The sequence below is a fragment of the Danaus plexippus genome, chromosome 24 (assembly GCF_018135715.1).
Source record: "Danaus plexippus chromosome 24, MEX_DaPlex, whole genome shotgun sequence".
Lineage (NCBI taxonomy): Eukaryota > Metazoa > Arthropoda > Insecta > Lepidoptera > Nymphalidae > Danaus > Danaus plexippus.
Window position 1 is genome coordinate 1,825,243 of NC_083552.1, and position 15,976 is coordinate 1,841,218.

The following is a 15,976-nucleotide window of genomic DNA, read 5'->3' on the forward strand; positions in this document are numbered from 1 at the left end:
TTTCATGTCTTTGCTGGATGTTTACCTGGACGTAGAAATCATTGATAACACCCTGATAGGCTCCGTCTTTTGTTCTCATCTCAATAGGATGGAATCCTGTTATGTGGACTCCGTGATAAACATCCCTTAAGTCTGATTGCATAATCATTCGATTTATTCCTTCATGAGTAGCCAATGACAAACTCTCATATTCTTTAGTAGAATTGTCCGATAGATTTTTATGGAATTTGAGCACCTTGTTATCTCTAGACCCCAGTCCTAATCTTACGGAGTACGTATACGTTGCTGGAATTAAGCACATTTAATTATACACTAAGCTAAAATGCTAACTGGTTTTGTATTTTTATTATAATAGAAAATAATCGTGTCTTACGTTTACACGGTCGATCTGGGAACATTCTAGCGAAGCCTGGTCTGCACACGCACTTCATAACACTATCGATCCTCTGGCATCTTTCATTTCTCGAAGCCTTACAATCTGGTTGACATTCTTTTCCGTATCCTATATCCGTGAAGAATATTCATTAAAATAAAATATAACATAAATTTAGGAGACTTATTCTAAAGCAATTTATATACAGTTATAAATACTTGCCTGTTGGATGAACAACGTTAGTCGTTTCTAGATATGGCGTTCCCGCCAGCAATATTTCGCCAAACAGCACCTGTGACACTCCGTTGTTAGTGACTTGTTCGTTCCTCGTGACCCCATCATAATCACCAGCGTCTATATCAGTGTTAATAGGAGGTGACTTGCCACCATTTTGTGATTTATTCATAACTACAAAGAATGTGTCATTGTCTTTCTCTTCCTCGGCTTCTATTTTTTGTATATTTTCTGTGACATCATCATCTCTGATTATAAAGTTATCTCTTTCTTCTGAAGACATAGATATATCATCTAGGGCCACAATCTTGGTGTTTGGAATAGAATTTATTACGGAAGTCGGTTCAACTTTAATTTGAACGGGAATATGTTTAGTTACTGTTTCAACTATAGTAGTAGGCTGAACTTGAGTGAATATTTCGGTCACAACATCTACCACTGTAGAAGTATGTGTATTCGTAAGAACCAGTGTTTCAGTAACGGCTCCTTCCGACTGACTAACTAAGCTCGTCTTAGTATGTGTTACGGTTAAAGTATGCGTCAAATTTAAGTAACTAAAGCTGGAGATAGTCTGGGGTGGTTCCGATAGTGTTTTCGTTAAAGTGATTATCGTTGTCTTGAATTCTGTTTTAGTGGGTATAATCTCATCTGATATTTTTATTTCGTTACCGGAGTGATGAACCGAATGTAAATGAGTATTCGACGTTTCTTCTCTTAAAGTTACAGTTGATGTCACGGTCTTTTCGATTAGAGAAACTATTTCTGGCACTTTAGTTTGAACATTAGTTTCTTGGAGTACTTGAGTTGGACCAAACATAAAATCATCTTCAAGTATCGATTCAGAACTCTCTATAATATTAGTTGGTAGTATATTTTTAGAAGGTAATGGTCGTACAATTTTTCGGATTGAAGTTTTTCTTGTTGGTGCTAACTCTGGACGATGTAAAGTTTTGGTTGGCCTGATTGTAACACTAGTTTTAGACGGATATTTAAACTTATTGGTACTTAGTTTCTTGTTATCACTATTGAATGGGTAAGGTTTTCGAGTTCTATTTGTGATTCCCGAAGAAACAATTATGCTTTTTTCTGTGCTAGGATGTTCTTCGCTTAATTCCAAATTCACAATATTTGAAGTCTGATGATTCTGATTATTACCTGATGTCACAGACTTATTATTTTCAGTAGTGCTTTGAGTAAACCTTGTCGTATTCAAATTGTTTGTGTCATTATTTTTAGTTTCATAACTGTTTTCATTACTAATATTAACAGACTCTAGAGACGATTCATATTCACTGGAATCATATGACTCTTCTGATTGTGTTTCTGTTGATAAGGTATCAGGGACGTTAATAACACCCGACTGTGAAATACTACTTGGGAAGTAAACCGATGTTGGCGCAAAGTTAAAGCTCGATGAAAATCCAATATTCGATGAAGTTAACCAACCTGATGATACAGGGGTTGGGAAAACTACAGGTCTTGCAGAAGGAAGTGTAGATGTTAATTTTGGAATGTTTTCTCTAATAATTACTTTTGATGGAGATTCTCTCGGAGGTGGTAGTAATGGAGACGAAGGTTGATCATAATTGAACATGGGTCGTATCCCTTTATTAAAATCGAATGCAGGACGGTACGTCGATACTTCATCTCTATTTGCAGGCTTTCTTAATGGTCTAGGTGTTGTTTGTCTTGGTGGTAAGGTTCTTTGAGGTACATTTCTATAAGGGGGTGGTGTTCTAATAGGAATCACAGGCCTTGATGTTTGGGGAACTCTTGTTGGATGTCTTGATGGAGGAGTAGGAGGACTCATGCCCATTATCTCATCATTATTCATAGTTGGTTTCAATTTATAATCGGTGGTGCTTATGAGTGGTGGCGGTGACAAATCGATAACTTCAACAGATTTATTGTAAACTTCATTCTTCACCATTACTCCTAATGGGGGTGGAGAAGTGGTTTTTTCCACCACTAATGGTTTCTGATCATGAATATGAACAACAGATGTAATTATATTTGATTTATTGTTTTTTCCACTGTTATTTAAAGTAACTGTCGAATTTCGGATGATTCCATATCTAGAACCTGACTCTTTTGAGTGTGACGATTGCTTTGTGGAATTTAAGTAACCAGGGAATGGTGAGTGTATTTCTTCTTCTATATCTTCATATGAAACGTTAGTTGAATTTTCCATTAACTGATTAATTTGCCAATGTGGTTGTTGCAATTGGTGGTCTAAAGGCATGGTATTCATTGCAAATGGTTTTGGTTTTGAATAATAATTTGTATTGTATATTGGATTAATATTATTTGAATGAAAAGAAGTCTTATTGAGACCTCTGAACGGTTTTTCAGTCTGCGTTCCAGGATTGAAATTAACTAAATAACTGGCATTATTTTGAGATTTCGATGAAGTGTCTGCAAATTGCGTGGAATCAAATGTCATGTTCACTCTTTCCTTTGGTGTACTAATTATCGGAACTTTCATGGATTCTGAACTAACTTCACCATCGATTTCACTATTGAGATCAACTTCTTCTTCACCATCATATATTTCATCCGCTGTTTCATATATTTGTTTAAAGGGTGTAGCAGGTGTGGAAGTTTGTGTTAATGAAGATACATTTTTATCATCTCTAATTGGTATATCGTATACTGTTTGCTTAACCCCATATATCGCAGGTATTAAATTCGGTTTTATGCTTGGTTGAACATTTTTTGAATTGTTGTCTAATGTTGGTTTTGCAAAAGGTTTTCCAACTATGAAATTATTGCTTGTATGTTTATTCCCCCAGTATTCTGAGGGAGGTTTTCCAACCGTCGCTATTTTTTCTCCGAAATATGGTGTATCGTCACTATTTATATCATAATTTAAGGGAATTACTTTTCTCGTACTCGTTTCAATGTTTATATCTTTTACATTATCGTCTTTAAAAATACTTGAATACCAACCATGAGAATTCGTTGAAAGGTTTGGTACTAGGTTTGACAATCCTTCGTGAACATTAGTCTGAGATTTCTCTCCTTTATTTATTATTTGCTTTCTTTGGACATTTGAATTTGCATCTTCGTTTGTCATTGGAAAATTGGCGTGACTATTTATTACTGGTGAAGTGAACTGACCAACATTTTTATTGTCATGCTCCTTTATTGTAACTTTGGTATTATCATTGTTGTATTTTTGTCCCACGATTTGAGTCACATTCGATCCAGGTATTGAATAATTTACTTTATATCTGTTATTATTTCCACTTGGTCCATAATTTTTGTCTTCACCTAGAAGTGATGGATGTATCTTGCCATGAAGAGCTACACTCTCATATTTATCTCGATCATCTTCTACTCTTATAGCAAAATTGGTACCAATTGGAATATTTGCATTTATTTGACCATTGTCAGAAGTAGTTGTTATGGGTACTGTGATACTTGAACCCAATACATGTCCTGGCTTACTTGCCACATTAGTAGCTGTATTGAGGGTTATAGTATATGTATTTTCTTTATTACTGCTACTCAAAGTTCTATTAGGAAAACTAGAAGTTGTAAGTTGGTGGGTATTCTTGGAATAAGTTTGAGCTCCCTGTTTGGGAGAATGATTACTCTTAGGCACTGTAGAAGGATTGCTGCTTGGATATGGTATTTTAAGATTGTAAGTGGGAGTAGGTTGACTGCTGGGCAATTGTGAAGCAAAATAAATTTCCGAAGTTATTTTTGGAGGAAGTTGATTCGTTACTGGATGTTGAATGTTAACATAAACATTACCATCTTGAATTGGTTTTGAGTGAAGCTTATTTGGTCGTTGAAGAGAAGGTTTGCTACTATCGTAACGATTATCGTGATTAAAATGTCTTTTAGGTGGTGGAGGCGGTACAGCAAGATAATTTTCATATTCTTTATCGATGACATCATTGCCTTCCTTTGGATTATTTTTAACTTGACCAACTTTATCAAAGTTGCCATTGTATATTTCTGGATTGTATGTTGTTAATTGTGGTCGAAGTTTTGCGTGATTTACTTGATTGCTTGTTTGTGGGGGACTACTTTGAGTTAGGTCCTTAGGGCGCTTAATGTCGACCCAATTGAATTTTTGATCGGTATTAGTCTTGCTATTTTTAAAATTAAAATTACCGTCATTTGTATACCGATCTGTTGTAGGCCCATTAGGTTTCAGCACAAATTGGTTTTTGTTTACAACAACATTATGTACATTTGTCATATGAGGTGCATCTATGCTAAAACTTCCAAAATAACCAGGTTCTGGATATGGTAAAGGATCATCAACATAATCACCAGTTTTATGGGGCTCTGCAGATCCCGCAAATACTAGTGCGGTTGAACTGCCATGAGGTATCAGTACATTAGCAACTTTTGAAGGCTGTATATCGACTAATAAAGGTTTATTCATTGCACCTACAATTTCGAAATCGGTGCCTTGTCCATCCGTCATAATGTGAGTACTGACGATTTCTGAGGAGCTAGGATTATTATCAGGTATTTCTTGTTGATCGTTTTCTTTATTTGTTGATTTATTTTCAAAAGGTTTTTTCACACTATTTGTGAAAGATGGTTTATAATCTAAAATAGATGGACGTCCATGATAAACTAAATTGGGTGATTTATCCTTACTATAACTTATTTGACCACTATGTTCGCTAGATTTATATAGATTTCCAGAGTTCCGTAAAGGAATATGAATATTAGGTGGAGAAAAATGAGCTCCGTGTGGTCGTATTGTATTTTTATTTACCATTGCATTAGGCTTGGGTAACTCTGGTGGCCTTAAATCATAGGAATCGTCAATTTTTGTACCGACCATAGGGTAATCATTTAGAGGTTTCTCTTTAATGCTATACATATCACTGTGTGCAACGGCATTGTCTGGGGCCTGTGCCTGATTTTGTAACTTCATTCCAGTGCCTACTAAAGATACTGGACCTCCAACTGCAGGCTTTCCCACAATTACATCAGAATTGGTGGTAATTATTTCCCCTGGACTTATAGGTATACCTCCATTAACTAAAGGGCTTTCATGCACTATTTTAGATTTCATAAGATTTACTTTAGAATTTTTATGGTCTGCAGCCCATGCAATATTTTGTTGCAATGTAACATTAGTGTAACCAATCTGCGATTCTGCCATTTCCATTTCATCAACAGGAATATATATTGGAAAATTATTGTGTTTAGATTCTACCTCATTATCCACTCTCTTATTAGCACTGTAACCTACTACTTTATTTATCGGTTTCACTGTAGTTGTGGTAGAAGTCGTTCTATTTGTTTCCTGCCGTCTCATGAATCCACCGGTCATTTTTTCGATTACAGGTGCTAATTGTGATAAACCTTTTATTCCCAGTGAACCTAATTTTATAAGTTCAGCCACAACAAACTTGTTTTTATTAACTTTCTGAGGCTTATCAGGTTTGCTTTTTTCTGGTGGTTTTGATGTTGTGCTTTTAGTTTTCGGTGGTTCAGGAGCTTGTTCATTAGTAAGCAAATCGCTCATGTCCAATGAATTACTATCATTTTCATCAGAGTAATCAGTAACTTGTGTGTATTTTTCTACAACTTTATCAGTAGGTGGTCCGTGTGAACTAGTTTCATATTCGTAAGGATGATACTTTGTATGATCGTATGATGAAAGATGGGTAGGCGGTACATCAATTTTCGTTCCGCTATATTTCGTGCTCTTCATTGTAGTTTTATCCATTGCTTGACCTATTTGTGATTTAACATTTGTGTATTTGGTTTTTAAACTTTCTGTTTGTATATGACTGCACGTACAAGAGGTCGAGCATGAAGTATGACTCATCTCTGACGGCTCTATCAGATCAAAATGATTATGATCATCGTCAATTCTCTTATCAATTTTAGGATTATTATTTACGAAACTATTGCTAACTGCTGAAGGTTGTATTGTTTTCACGTCCGAGTATCTTGTCTGAAATCAGAAATAAAGCAATTATTAAAAAACTTTTATTATTTGATTTATACAATGTATCAAACTCCCAGCTTTATTAGAAGGTACAATGTTAAAAAATAACACGTTTAATGGGAATCTATAAAGCTAATGTATATTAGACAGATACGACAGTAGGGTATGCAGGTCTCTTTTAATAACCTTAATGAACCGTAGGAATCAGGCAAAACCCGATCTGGAAAATCAGGATTGTAATATGCCATCACTTTGGGTACCAAAAATCTTACTTTTGTTGGTTTTAAGTCTGCTAAGACATCAGTAGCATAAAGATTCGTAAGTGATTCAGTTGTGACCACCGATACTATTGTTTCGAACGTTGAAACTGCGCTTCTTTTATTCTGAACTACAGTTGTTAGATATGTGTACGTAGTCATACAAGTCTTTATTATGTAATTATGCTGCATGAGCTGATGTAATGGAAAAAAGGCGCTCATTTGCTGTCGATTTACAAAGGTAGCGACGGCTGATGACAACAACGACTTTTTCGGAGGTGCAGTACCCACATGAGTCGTTGTTTTCGTCGTGGGTAAATGCATAAATTTAAATTTTCTCTGAGAAAAAAGATATTTATTACAGAAGACATTTGTAAATTTATATTAACCTGTATTATATATGGTGCAAAATTAGCAATTCCATCAACATATATTTCAATAAAGCTTGTTGATTATTTTTTAAGTAACCTTGATATTTGTATGCTTTAAATGACGGAAAGACTAATAATATAGTACATTTATATTTATGACAACATAAATTTTATCAAAATCTAATATCAATTATCTATACAGCTTAATAAAATTACCTGTTCCTGTTTCTCCTCTGCGCTTCTGTCCTTAACCAAAACCTCTACTCCGTTGGACATAATTCTGGTAGCTAGATTTTTTAGTTTCCTTTCATCTTCACCTCTTTCCGGTTCCACATCTCTTCCCGGTCTCCATGGCGAGTTGTCATAGACTATAGCATTTGTATTAAATGCTGTAACATGAAATAATATTTTTAATTCATTTGAATTAATGCTGTGACCTTAGAATGTTTACTTACCTTTAGTGAATTATATCACAATCTTTGTATTAATTAAAAGATAGGATAAAATGATGGTGCTTAAGATCACACATAGTGGTGTGTGGTAATTAGAGTGGCTATAACTGGGCAAGTACTGAGAACGTCTTATATAATTTTAATTGCATCTTGCATAAGGTCATTATTAACAAATTAGGGTCAAAATTTTATATAATACAAAGTTGTGTTAGCTTGTAATGTATCTTAATTAATAATTTTGACAGTAAGAGATAGATCATTTGTATGAATGTGGAGAGATTGTTTTTTGTTTTCAAGAATATAAAACTATAATAAAAACCAAATATCGCAAATAAATATCTCAAATGATCTAGCTACTTAAAAATTCTCAAACAAAACCCAAAAAACCAGCACCTCTTAGTTTCAAATTAAGCTGACTACTCTCTACATCTATTCAGCAATTTCATGTTCAAGAATAAAATATTTACATTTAAAATTTCAAATCAGATAAGACAGGAACAAGATAGAAGACAAAGATCTACGTTGAACATTCAACTGCTGCTATGTTACGCAACAGGTAACTTAAACTCACCTCCCGAGGCGGTTGTGGAATGTGGAATAGATCCATCCATCTGGATCTTGGATCTTCAAGGACTGTAGATCAGGATAGTCACGGTCCAGTCATAGAGATGTTTTCAAAGCATCCAAGTCATTCAAAACATTAATTTCAGTCAATTGTCAACATATATGTATAACTCTTTAAAACTTAATCTTTAAAATTTTATGTGCTGGTTCATATAGATGTAGATGAAACGAAGTTTTTTTTTTTTTTGGAATCTCGCGTTTGGTTTAAATAAAACTATTATTTATGTATTATATTTTATTACATTAACATTTTAAGTCGTAATTTGCAATTTACAAAAGAAAGCAAATAGAGAATACAATCAAAATTTCGACGAGTTATTCTTAGGCAATGATTAAATATTTGTTACCTAAAAATATGTGCTTAGACGCAATACAACTCCAAATGGTAACACATCAGAATATATTTGGTGACCTTAAAAAAGTATAAAAACATTATAGCTATGTCTATCTACAATATCAAGTACAGAAGAGTATTTGTATCTTAACCCTAAATTTTAAATCTATAAGGCACTATTCATAGCTAGCTTACTATGATACAAAGTAAATAAATTACTAAATCATACTTTACACACCTAACCAAAACTTCGGTTTTCACGATATTTCATCCAATGACCTATGTTTCATGTCTCTAATTGTGGACGGTAGATCTAATTTTACGACGTAAGTTGGCGATGCGTTAACCTGATAATTTATTTTTCCTATTATGCTCTCTAAGCTCTGCGTTGCTGTTTGTGATTGGGAATGCGATTGGGGATCGGAAAGATTTTTATCCGCCATAATTGAGTTCTCTAATAAATTATCATCTTGTGAACCTACAAGTTGATCAATCGTTGGTAGTAACGATGGTAGAATTTTGACATCATCATAGTATATAGCTTCGCGTTTTCTAACAGTTTGTGTCTCGTCTGTAACTACAGTTGATAATACAGTACTGAATTCACCAGGGTGTCTACCAGATACGTATAGAGTGACTACACTTGTTTGTTTTGGAGGAGCAACGGGTTTTGGTTTTGGTGAGCGTGGTTTACTTCTTTTTCTCGGTGGTGGAGGAGATGTTGGTGGAGGTACATATTCATCTATTTCTCTTTCCTCGCCACTATTCTGTATATCTTCAGAAAAATCTTCATTACTATTGAAATCTGGCAATATATTAGGTTTGGGACTGTTACTGTAAATATCATTATTTAAATTACCATTGGATAGCAAATTATTTTGCAATAAGTCGGGTTGAGCTAACCCAAGTAATGGATTTGCTGTTTGTAAAGAGAGAGCTTGTTGCTGTTGCTGTTGCTGTTGTTGAAGAAGCAAAGGTAGAAGTAAAGAGTTATACTGGGGGGGTGGAGCTAAGACTGTTGGTGTAGTAACTACAGTATCTGTAATAAATTCTGTGGCAGTAATTATATCTGTTGTTGGATTATTTATTGTTGTCAATACTGGTACACCTCTGAAGGTTATAGATAACACTGTTTCCCTATTATCAGTTACTGTTGTCACATATGTTGTACTTCTAGTTTTGTACTCGGTTACAGGTGTTTGTACTACTTGTTGCTGTGGCAATAATGCTTGTCCTTGGAGCGCCAGAAGAGGATTGATCGCAGGCTGTTGATTGCCTAGTAACAATTGAGACAGCAGCAAGTTTGCTAAAGGTACGTTAGCATTAATTTCTGGCGCTATTGTTTGTACTACAGGTTCTACATTATAAACTGTGCTAGGCACTAAATGAGAGTAAGAAGTCTTACGCCCCCTAATTGTTGTTGGTGTAAAAATAATAGTACTTGTAGGTGTTTCGTGTAAAATAAACTTTGTTATTTTAGTAGCACCGTTATCAGCTAATTCTGTTGATTCCATTGCGAGCACCAATTGGTGATTACCTATGGGACCGATAGAAGTTGAAACTTGATTGAGCAAAAGCGTCTCAACGCTAGGTTTGGCTGACAAAACATTTTTGTACTCCGTGATCTTTCCATTGACAATAGGTATGGTAACTTCAAAAGGTATTTGATGTGTTATCGTAATTTTACCGTCATTCAATATGTTATCATATTTATTCCGTCTCTCACCACTTAAATTTTCGAAAGAATTTCTTTGTCTGCTTGAAGCTTTGCTTGTTGTTGTACGTGATCTGGATCTTCCTGTACTTGCACGAGAGGAGCTTGATCTTGAAGATTGAGTAGATTTACCAGAGGGTCTGGGTGATTTAATCCTTGATGATAGGGTAGTTGTCCTTCCCGAAGTTCTTGTTTTACCTCTTCTATATGCTGGAGAATTTGTTGTAGTAGATCTACTTTCCCCCCTTATTATAAATGGTTGTCTAGAGGAATGCTTTGGTGAGGCAGCTGTGGTAGTTTTACCATTACCAGATATACGTGAATTATAACGTCCCGTTTTTTGTTTTTGAACGGAAGGCGCGGGTGGTTCCGTTTCTGGTTCTGGTTCTGGGCGTCTAGTGCTTACGGCTTTAGTTCCAGGTCTTCTGAAATTAGAATACTTTCTATTACCATAATCAACTTGACGTTTAACTCTGCGTTTAAAAGCAAACGGCCTGATTTGAACAGTATTTCTACGAGGGGACACGGGGAAAGGTGAAGCTACTTGTTGTTCCTTTCTATTAGAGGCGTCATAATCATTATCTTCTTCAAACTCCTCTTCATCTAATAATTCCTCATCATCCTCTACTTTTTGTTCATTTTCTTCTATCTCTTCCTCTGGTTCTGGTTCCGGTTGTCTAAACAAGTTTCTTCGAGGGAACAGACCATTAGGCCGCTGTCTACGTAAAGAAAGCAGAGGATTCGTTGTTGATCGTGTTGTTGATCTTTTTGTTGTAGTAGTTCTTCCACGGGTATTAATAGCTCGTCTAGGAGATGGAGTTGTTGTTCTTGGTGCTATTGCTGTTCCAGGTTGTCGAACAATTGGGGGTCTTCTGAATTTCAAAAGGGGATTATTTGTTGTGAGTCTAGCTGGAAATTCAGTAGCTTCATCCAAAGATTCAGTAACACTCTCTTCTTGCTGAGTCGCAAATGTTTCTGATTCATTTTGGTCTATTGGTGGATATTGTATTGATGCAGATTGCCTACTACCTCTTAGTCGGGACGAGGCAGTAGGTCGAATTCTCGGAATAGCAGATCTACTAGCAAAACTTATGCTACCACCCCTAGATGAACTAGAACGAAAACCAGTTCTTCTTGAAGAAGGCGTTATACTGCCTCGCTGAGATCCTCCAGCTCGAGATGGAGAAACATTAGCAGACAAATTTATAGAAGCGCTACTGCGACCATAAAATCGCTTTCCTGAACTAGATGAACCAGATAAATTCTGTTGTTTTCGATTACCGGCAAAACTACCCGATGGCCTAACGGATTTTAAAGTTGGTGTGGCTGTTATAGTTGGTGTAAAGTCAGCACGAGTAATGGTGGTAGCACTGTTAGGTTGTAAACGCTTTGGACTGAAAGTGGGACGATTTCTTGAAGCAAATGGTATAATTACGGGAGTAAATGACGGCTTTTTAGTTGTGAAAGTAAGGCGGCCTTTCTTTTTAACACTAGGGTTTTCTTCTTCTTGTTCTTCATTCTCGAACATTGATTCTGTTGTCACTTCGGGTTCAGCCACAGAACTTTCAATTACTTCAGGCGTGGGACTAATTATTGATTTTTCAGTGGTTGTGGTTGACGTCGTACTTTGCGTCGTAGTAGCCTCTTCACCTAAAGTTTTATTGTCACTTGTGATAATTGTAGAATCCCCAGAAATAACCGCAACTTGTGAAAACAATATCTTCTTTTCAGTGTTAGTTTCTATCGGTTTTACTTCTGCAAACAAGTTGTCAATATACGTCCCTTGTAATGTTGTAGATGATACAAGCGAAATATCCGGTACCTTAGTTGCTTGAATTTCTTCCTTAACTTTTGTTGGTATATATGGTTTTTCACTAAGGTCTTTGATCAAATTTTTATCAACAGCTCCATTGGGTACTTTTCGGCCTAATTGATTATCTTCTACTAACTGGGTATTGTCCACAATGTTTGTAACTGTTTCGAGACTGCTTCTTATCTGTGACGTGTTACCTGCGTAGAATGTTGTAAAATATGTATATGTTGTAAAGACTGTAGTTTTACCATCATCATGTCCTGAAACATCATCTTGTAAGGACGGCTTCGTATCTGGTTCAATGTTTGGTGGTAATACACTTACTATATCAATTGGCGTGGTGTCAATAGGACTTACTGTCGCTATCGACTGAGCAGATGGAGTTACAACATTGGAGACAATTTCTTCCCGGCTGGTTATCGTTGTTGATTTGTCTTTATACAAAGTTGTCCAGTATGTAAAAGTAGTGTAATAAGTTATTGGTAAATTATTCTCTTCTTCAGGTTCTGTTTTAGGTGTAATCGTCTCTGTTACAACATTTGTTATAGTTTCTAGACGACTTTTTATTTTACTAGAATCTGTTCCAATGTACATAGTAGTAAAATATGTAAATGTTGTATAACTAGTCTGTAGCAATAGTGTAGGTGAGGGTATAATTTCGTCAATATTACTCTCAGAACTTATCTGATCGTCAAGTACATTATTGTTATCTAAATATTTCGTTTCTCCTTTTGAAGACGATGATTTAACGTCTGTGACATAGGCATTATCTGAAACTAAAGGATTTGATTCAACGCTAAACAACATATCCACTTCTATTGGAGAGGGTTGTTGTGCATTTTCTTTATCTTGTTGATCATTGTCACTTGTAATACTTGTTTCTACCGATGAGTTATCGTCTACACTCTGTGGGGACATTCCTTTTACTTGTTTGCAATTTCTAAAATCAAATTGTGCTCTCGTATTTTCTGGTATCAGTGAATTTGTTTTTGTAGGTATTAACTCGTCAGGACCAACGTAATTCGTATAAACTTCATTACGGCTACAAATATTTGCGTCCGAACCGACATATATTGTTGTGAAGAATGTGTAAGTTGTGTAATAAGTTTTGACGGAATCTGGTTTAATGCTAGACATTAAACCTTCATCTAAGTTTGGTGTAGGCGTTTGAGAACTATATGATTTGTCACCTTCAACAGATTCAATTACATCTTTATTTTTCACGAGATCAATAATACTATTTATAGCTAATGTTTCTGTAGGTTTCCCACCTTCAACATTTGTCGGTGAAATTTCACCATCATCGAAGGCTCCCAGCAATGAAGGATCAAGTTTCGATAAATCGATGGTAGAAGTGATGATATTTGTAATAATTGATTTGTGACTAGCAACACTGGATGTCTGATCGCCAAAAAAGGTGGTAAAGTAAGTGTAGGTCGTGTAAAGTGTTTTATATATAAGATCAATTTCGTTAACAGAATCTAATATATCATCTTCGTCAGCATTTTGATTATCTGTTGGAGTGCTCTCCGTACTTACAGAAACTTCAATATGGCTTTGACTTGTAGCAACACGTTCGGTTGTTGTCGTCTGTGAAGAGTCTTCTTGTTGTACATTTTCGTATGGTGTTGTTTCTTTAGTATTTTCAACAGAAGGCTTTTCATCATCTTGGGAAACAGTTGGTACCTCTTTATAATCATTGGGTATTGTTTCTGATGTACGTTCAGTTTGAGTATCCGTATCTTTATTGGCGGAAATACTAATTTCATCTTCATTTACTACTTCCGGTGATTCAATATTGGTGATTTGTGTAGTATCCAGCTCAGAAGTCATCACAGAAGTAGGATCAATGTTTAAATTGGTTTTACATATATAATTAGTAATATAACCAACGTCACTCTCAACAACAACGTCAGACTTTATAGATGTAGTAGTATCTGTACTTTCTAATGGAATAAAATAAGTTGTTAAATATGTCAAAGTCTTATATGCAGTTGTCATAGTAGATTGAGTTTCAAGGCCATCACTACAGTAGACTTCTTCATGTTTGTCGTATTTATTTTCTGTTGTAGTTTCTATTTCATAAGATTCATCACTATGACCACTTTCAGTTGTTGTTAAAATATCTGGTTCTGTCTCTTTAGTTTCATCATCCTCTTCCTCTTCTTCTTCATCAGGTTTTTCAGTCACTTCAGCAGCAGTATTTTCAGATTCCTCCTCGGAGTTTGTTAATATTTCACTTAATTTTTCCTCTGTCACCACTGTTTCCTTAGGCTCCTCGACGACAGTATTCGTTGGACTCAAGAATGTCAAAGGATCCGTAGCTTTAAAGTTCAAATCGTTAACCTGTTTAATCTCTAAGTCGTCTGTGACTCTTGTACTTTCTGTCGTGGTATATCCTGGTTCTGATGGTTGTATCACATCTACGTTCAATTCGAAATTATTATTGTATTGAACACTTACAGTGTCTGGTACTTTATCATCCACTTCATACATAGCTTTTTTTAAATTTTGTTCCTCAGCTGAAGAAACTTTTTCTGTAATGCTTTCTTCGTTACTGTAATAAGGTACCTTCGTGATTGAATCAACTTCATGAGGTTTAAAGGTCGAGGTCGCAAGAGGAATATCGGCGGACAAAAAGGTTATTTTAGTGGCTAATTTATCCACAGGTTTGGCCGATGGAAAGACATTAACCTCACCTGGTCTAGGAGTTTGTACTGTTTCAGTATTTGGTGTAAATATAATTACCGTATCGCCAACAACAGTCGTAAAATCAGCGAAACCGGCGTAAGTAAAAGTCTTTTTGGGTCGCGATTCACTTTTTTGACCGAACAATTTTTTAGGTTGTTTAGTTTGAGGCAAGGATTCTTGAGGTTGACGACGAGATTCAACATTGTCAATATAATAAAATATTGGTGAAAACTCGTTCTTAATCGTAAATGTTGGCAGATCATAACTAGGCTTAACTTTAACAATGTTCGACTCACTTATCTTATCTTCCTGTTTATTTGTATCTGGTACAGATGGTTCGTTAACTGGTTCGTAAGCTTTGCTCTGACGGTAAAGGTAATTTACATTATTCATTACAGGCATATATTCAAGTTTTTTATCATTTTCAATAGTTGGTCCGTCAAGATAATTATAAACTTCAAATTTTGGTTCCCCAACATAGGATTGTACTTTACGTGCTGTCGGTTCATCGAAAATTTGATTTTCAACTTGACTATCTGAAGATACTGGTGGATTCCAAGATTTGAAGTTTTCTTGAGCGGGCCTACTAGCATATACTATTTCCATTTTACTACTAGGTGCTAAGTAATCGGTATTCTTTAAGACGAACTTGTCAGGATCGATAATACCCAAATCCTGTTTGACGTTCCACTCTCCATCGAAAACAGAATGTGCTCGAGTGGGTTGAACAATGACCGCGTCATCGTCATTCGATGGCTTATTGTATAGAACTAGGGACGATTTTGTTAGAAGTTGCGCGTATATGCGACCGTTGTCTAGAGTCGTGCCCAAAATCTGAGTTGCGTACTCGGTTGTGACTCCATCTTGTATAAAAGTCCTTGCGGTGGATGTCAATAGTCCGATAAGTGGTTTCACACTGTGGTATCGGCCGTTTTTGTTATAGTCGTTTCGTTTTTGGTCGTTCACAAGCAGCACTGTCAGGTCTGTGTAGTGATCGTGTCCGTCATGTCATAGGTGGGATTGAGGTTCGTTATTATACAAAGTCCATTGATTTCCAAGTCGACCAGGACCGGGGATTAGATTTGAAAGAGAAAGAAAAAACATACAATTAATAACGCAATACGGACAGATGTGTATTCTAAGTTAAATACTAGAGCAGCGGAAAGTTTGAAATGTTAGCA

The 15,976-nt window shown here is 35.7% G+C and overlaps 1 protein-coding gene across 3 annotated transcripts in view; it reads right to left on the bottom strand.

The window, feature by feature from the left end:
- LOC116775931 (mucin-2) overlaps positions 1-15,976 on the bottom strand; it is a 51,186-nt gene that overhangs the window by 5,137 nt on the left and 30,073 nt on the right. For 2 of the 3 annotated variants that reach the window (XM_061524182.1, XM_032668986.2), the window contains exons 3-6: positions 7,384-7,556; positions 596-6,545; positions 374-502; positions 26-285 (exon numbers count right to left, since the gene is read on the bottom strand). In XM_061524182.1, the coding sequence (XP_061380166.1) occupies positions 26-285; positions 374-502; positions 596-6,545; positions 7,384-7,556 (6,512 nt within the window). Of the gene's footprint in view, positions 1-25; positions 286-373; positions 503-595; positions 6,546-7,383; positions 7,557-8,460; positions 15,779-15,976 lie in introns of those variants that run through there. The other variant, XM_061524183.1, reaches the window with a different exon arrangement.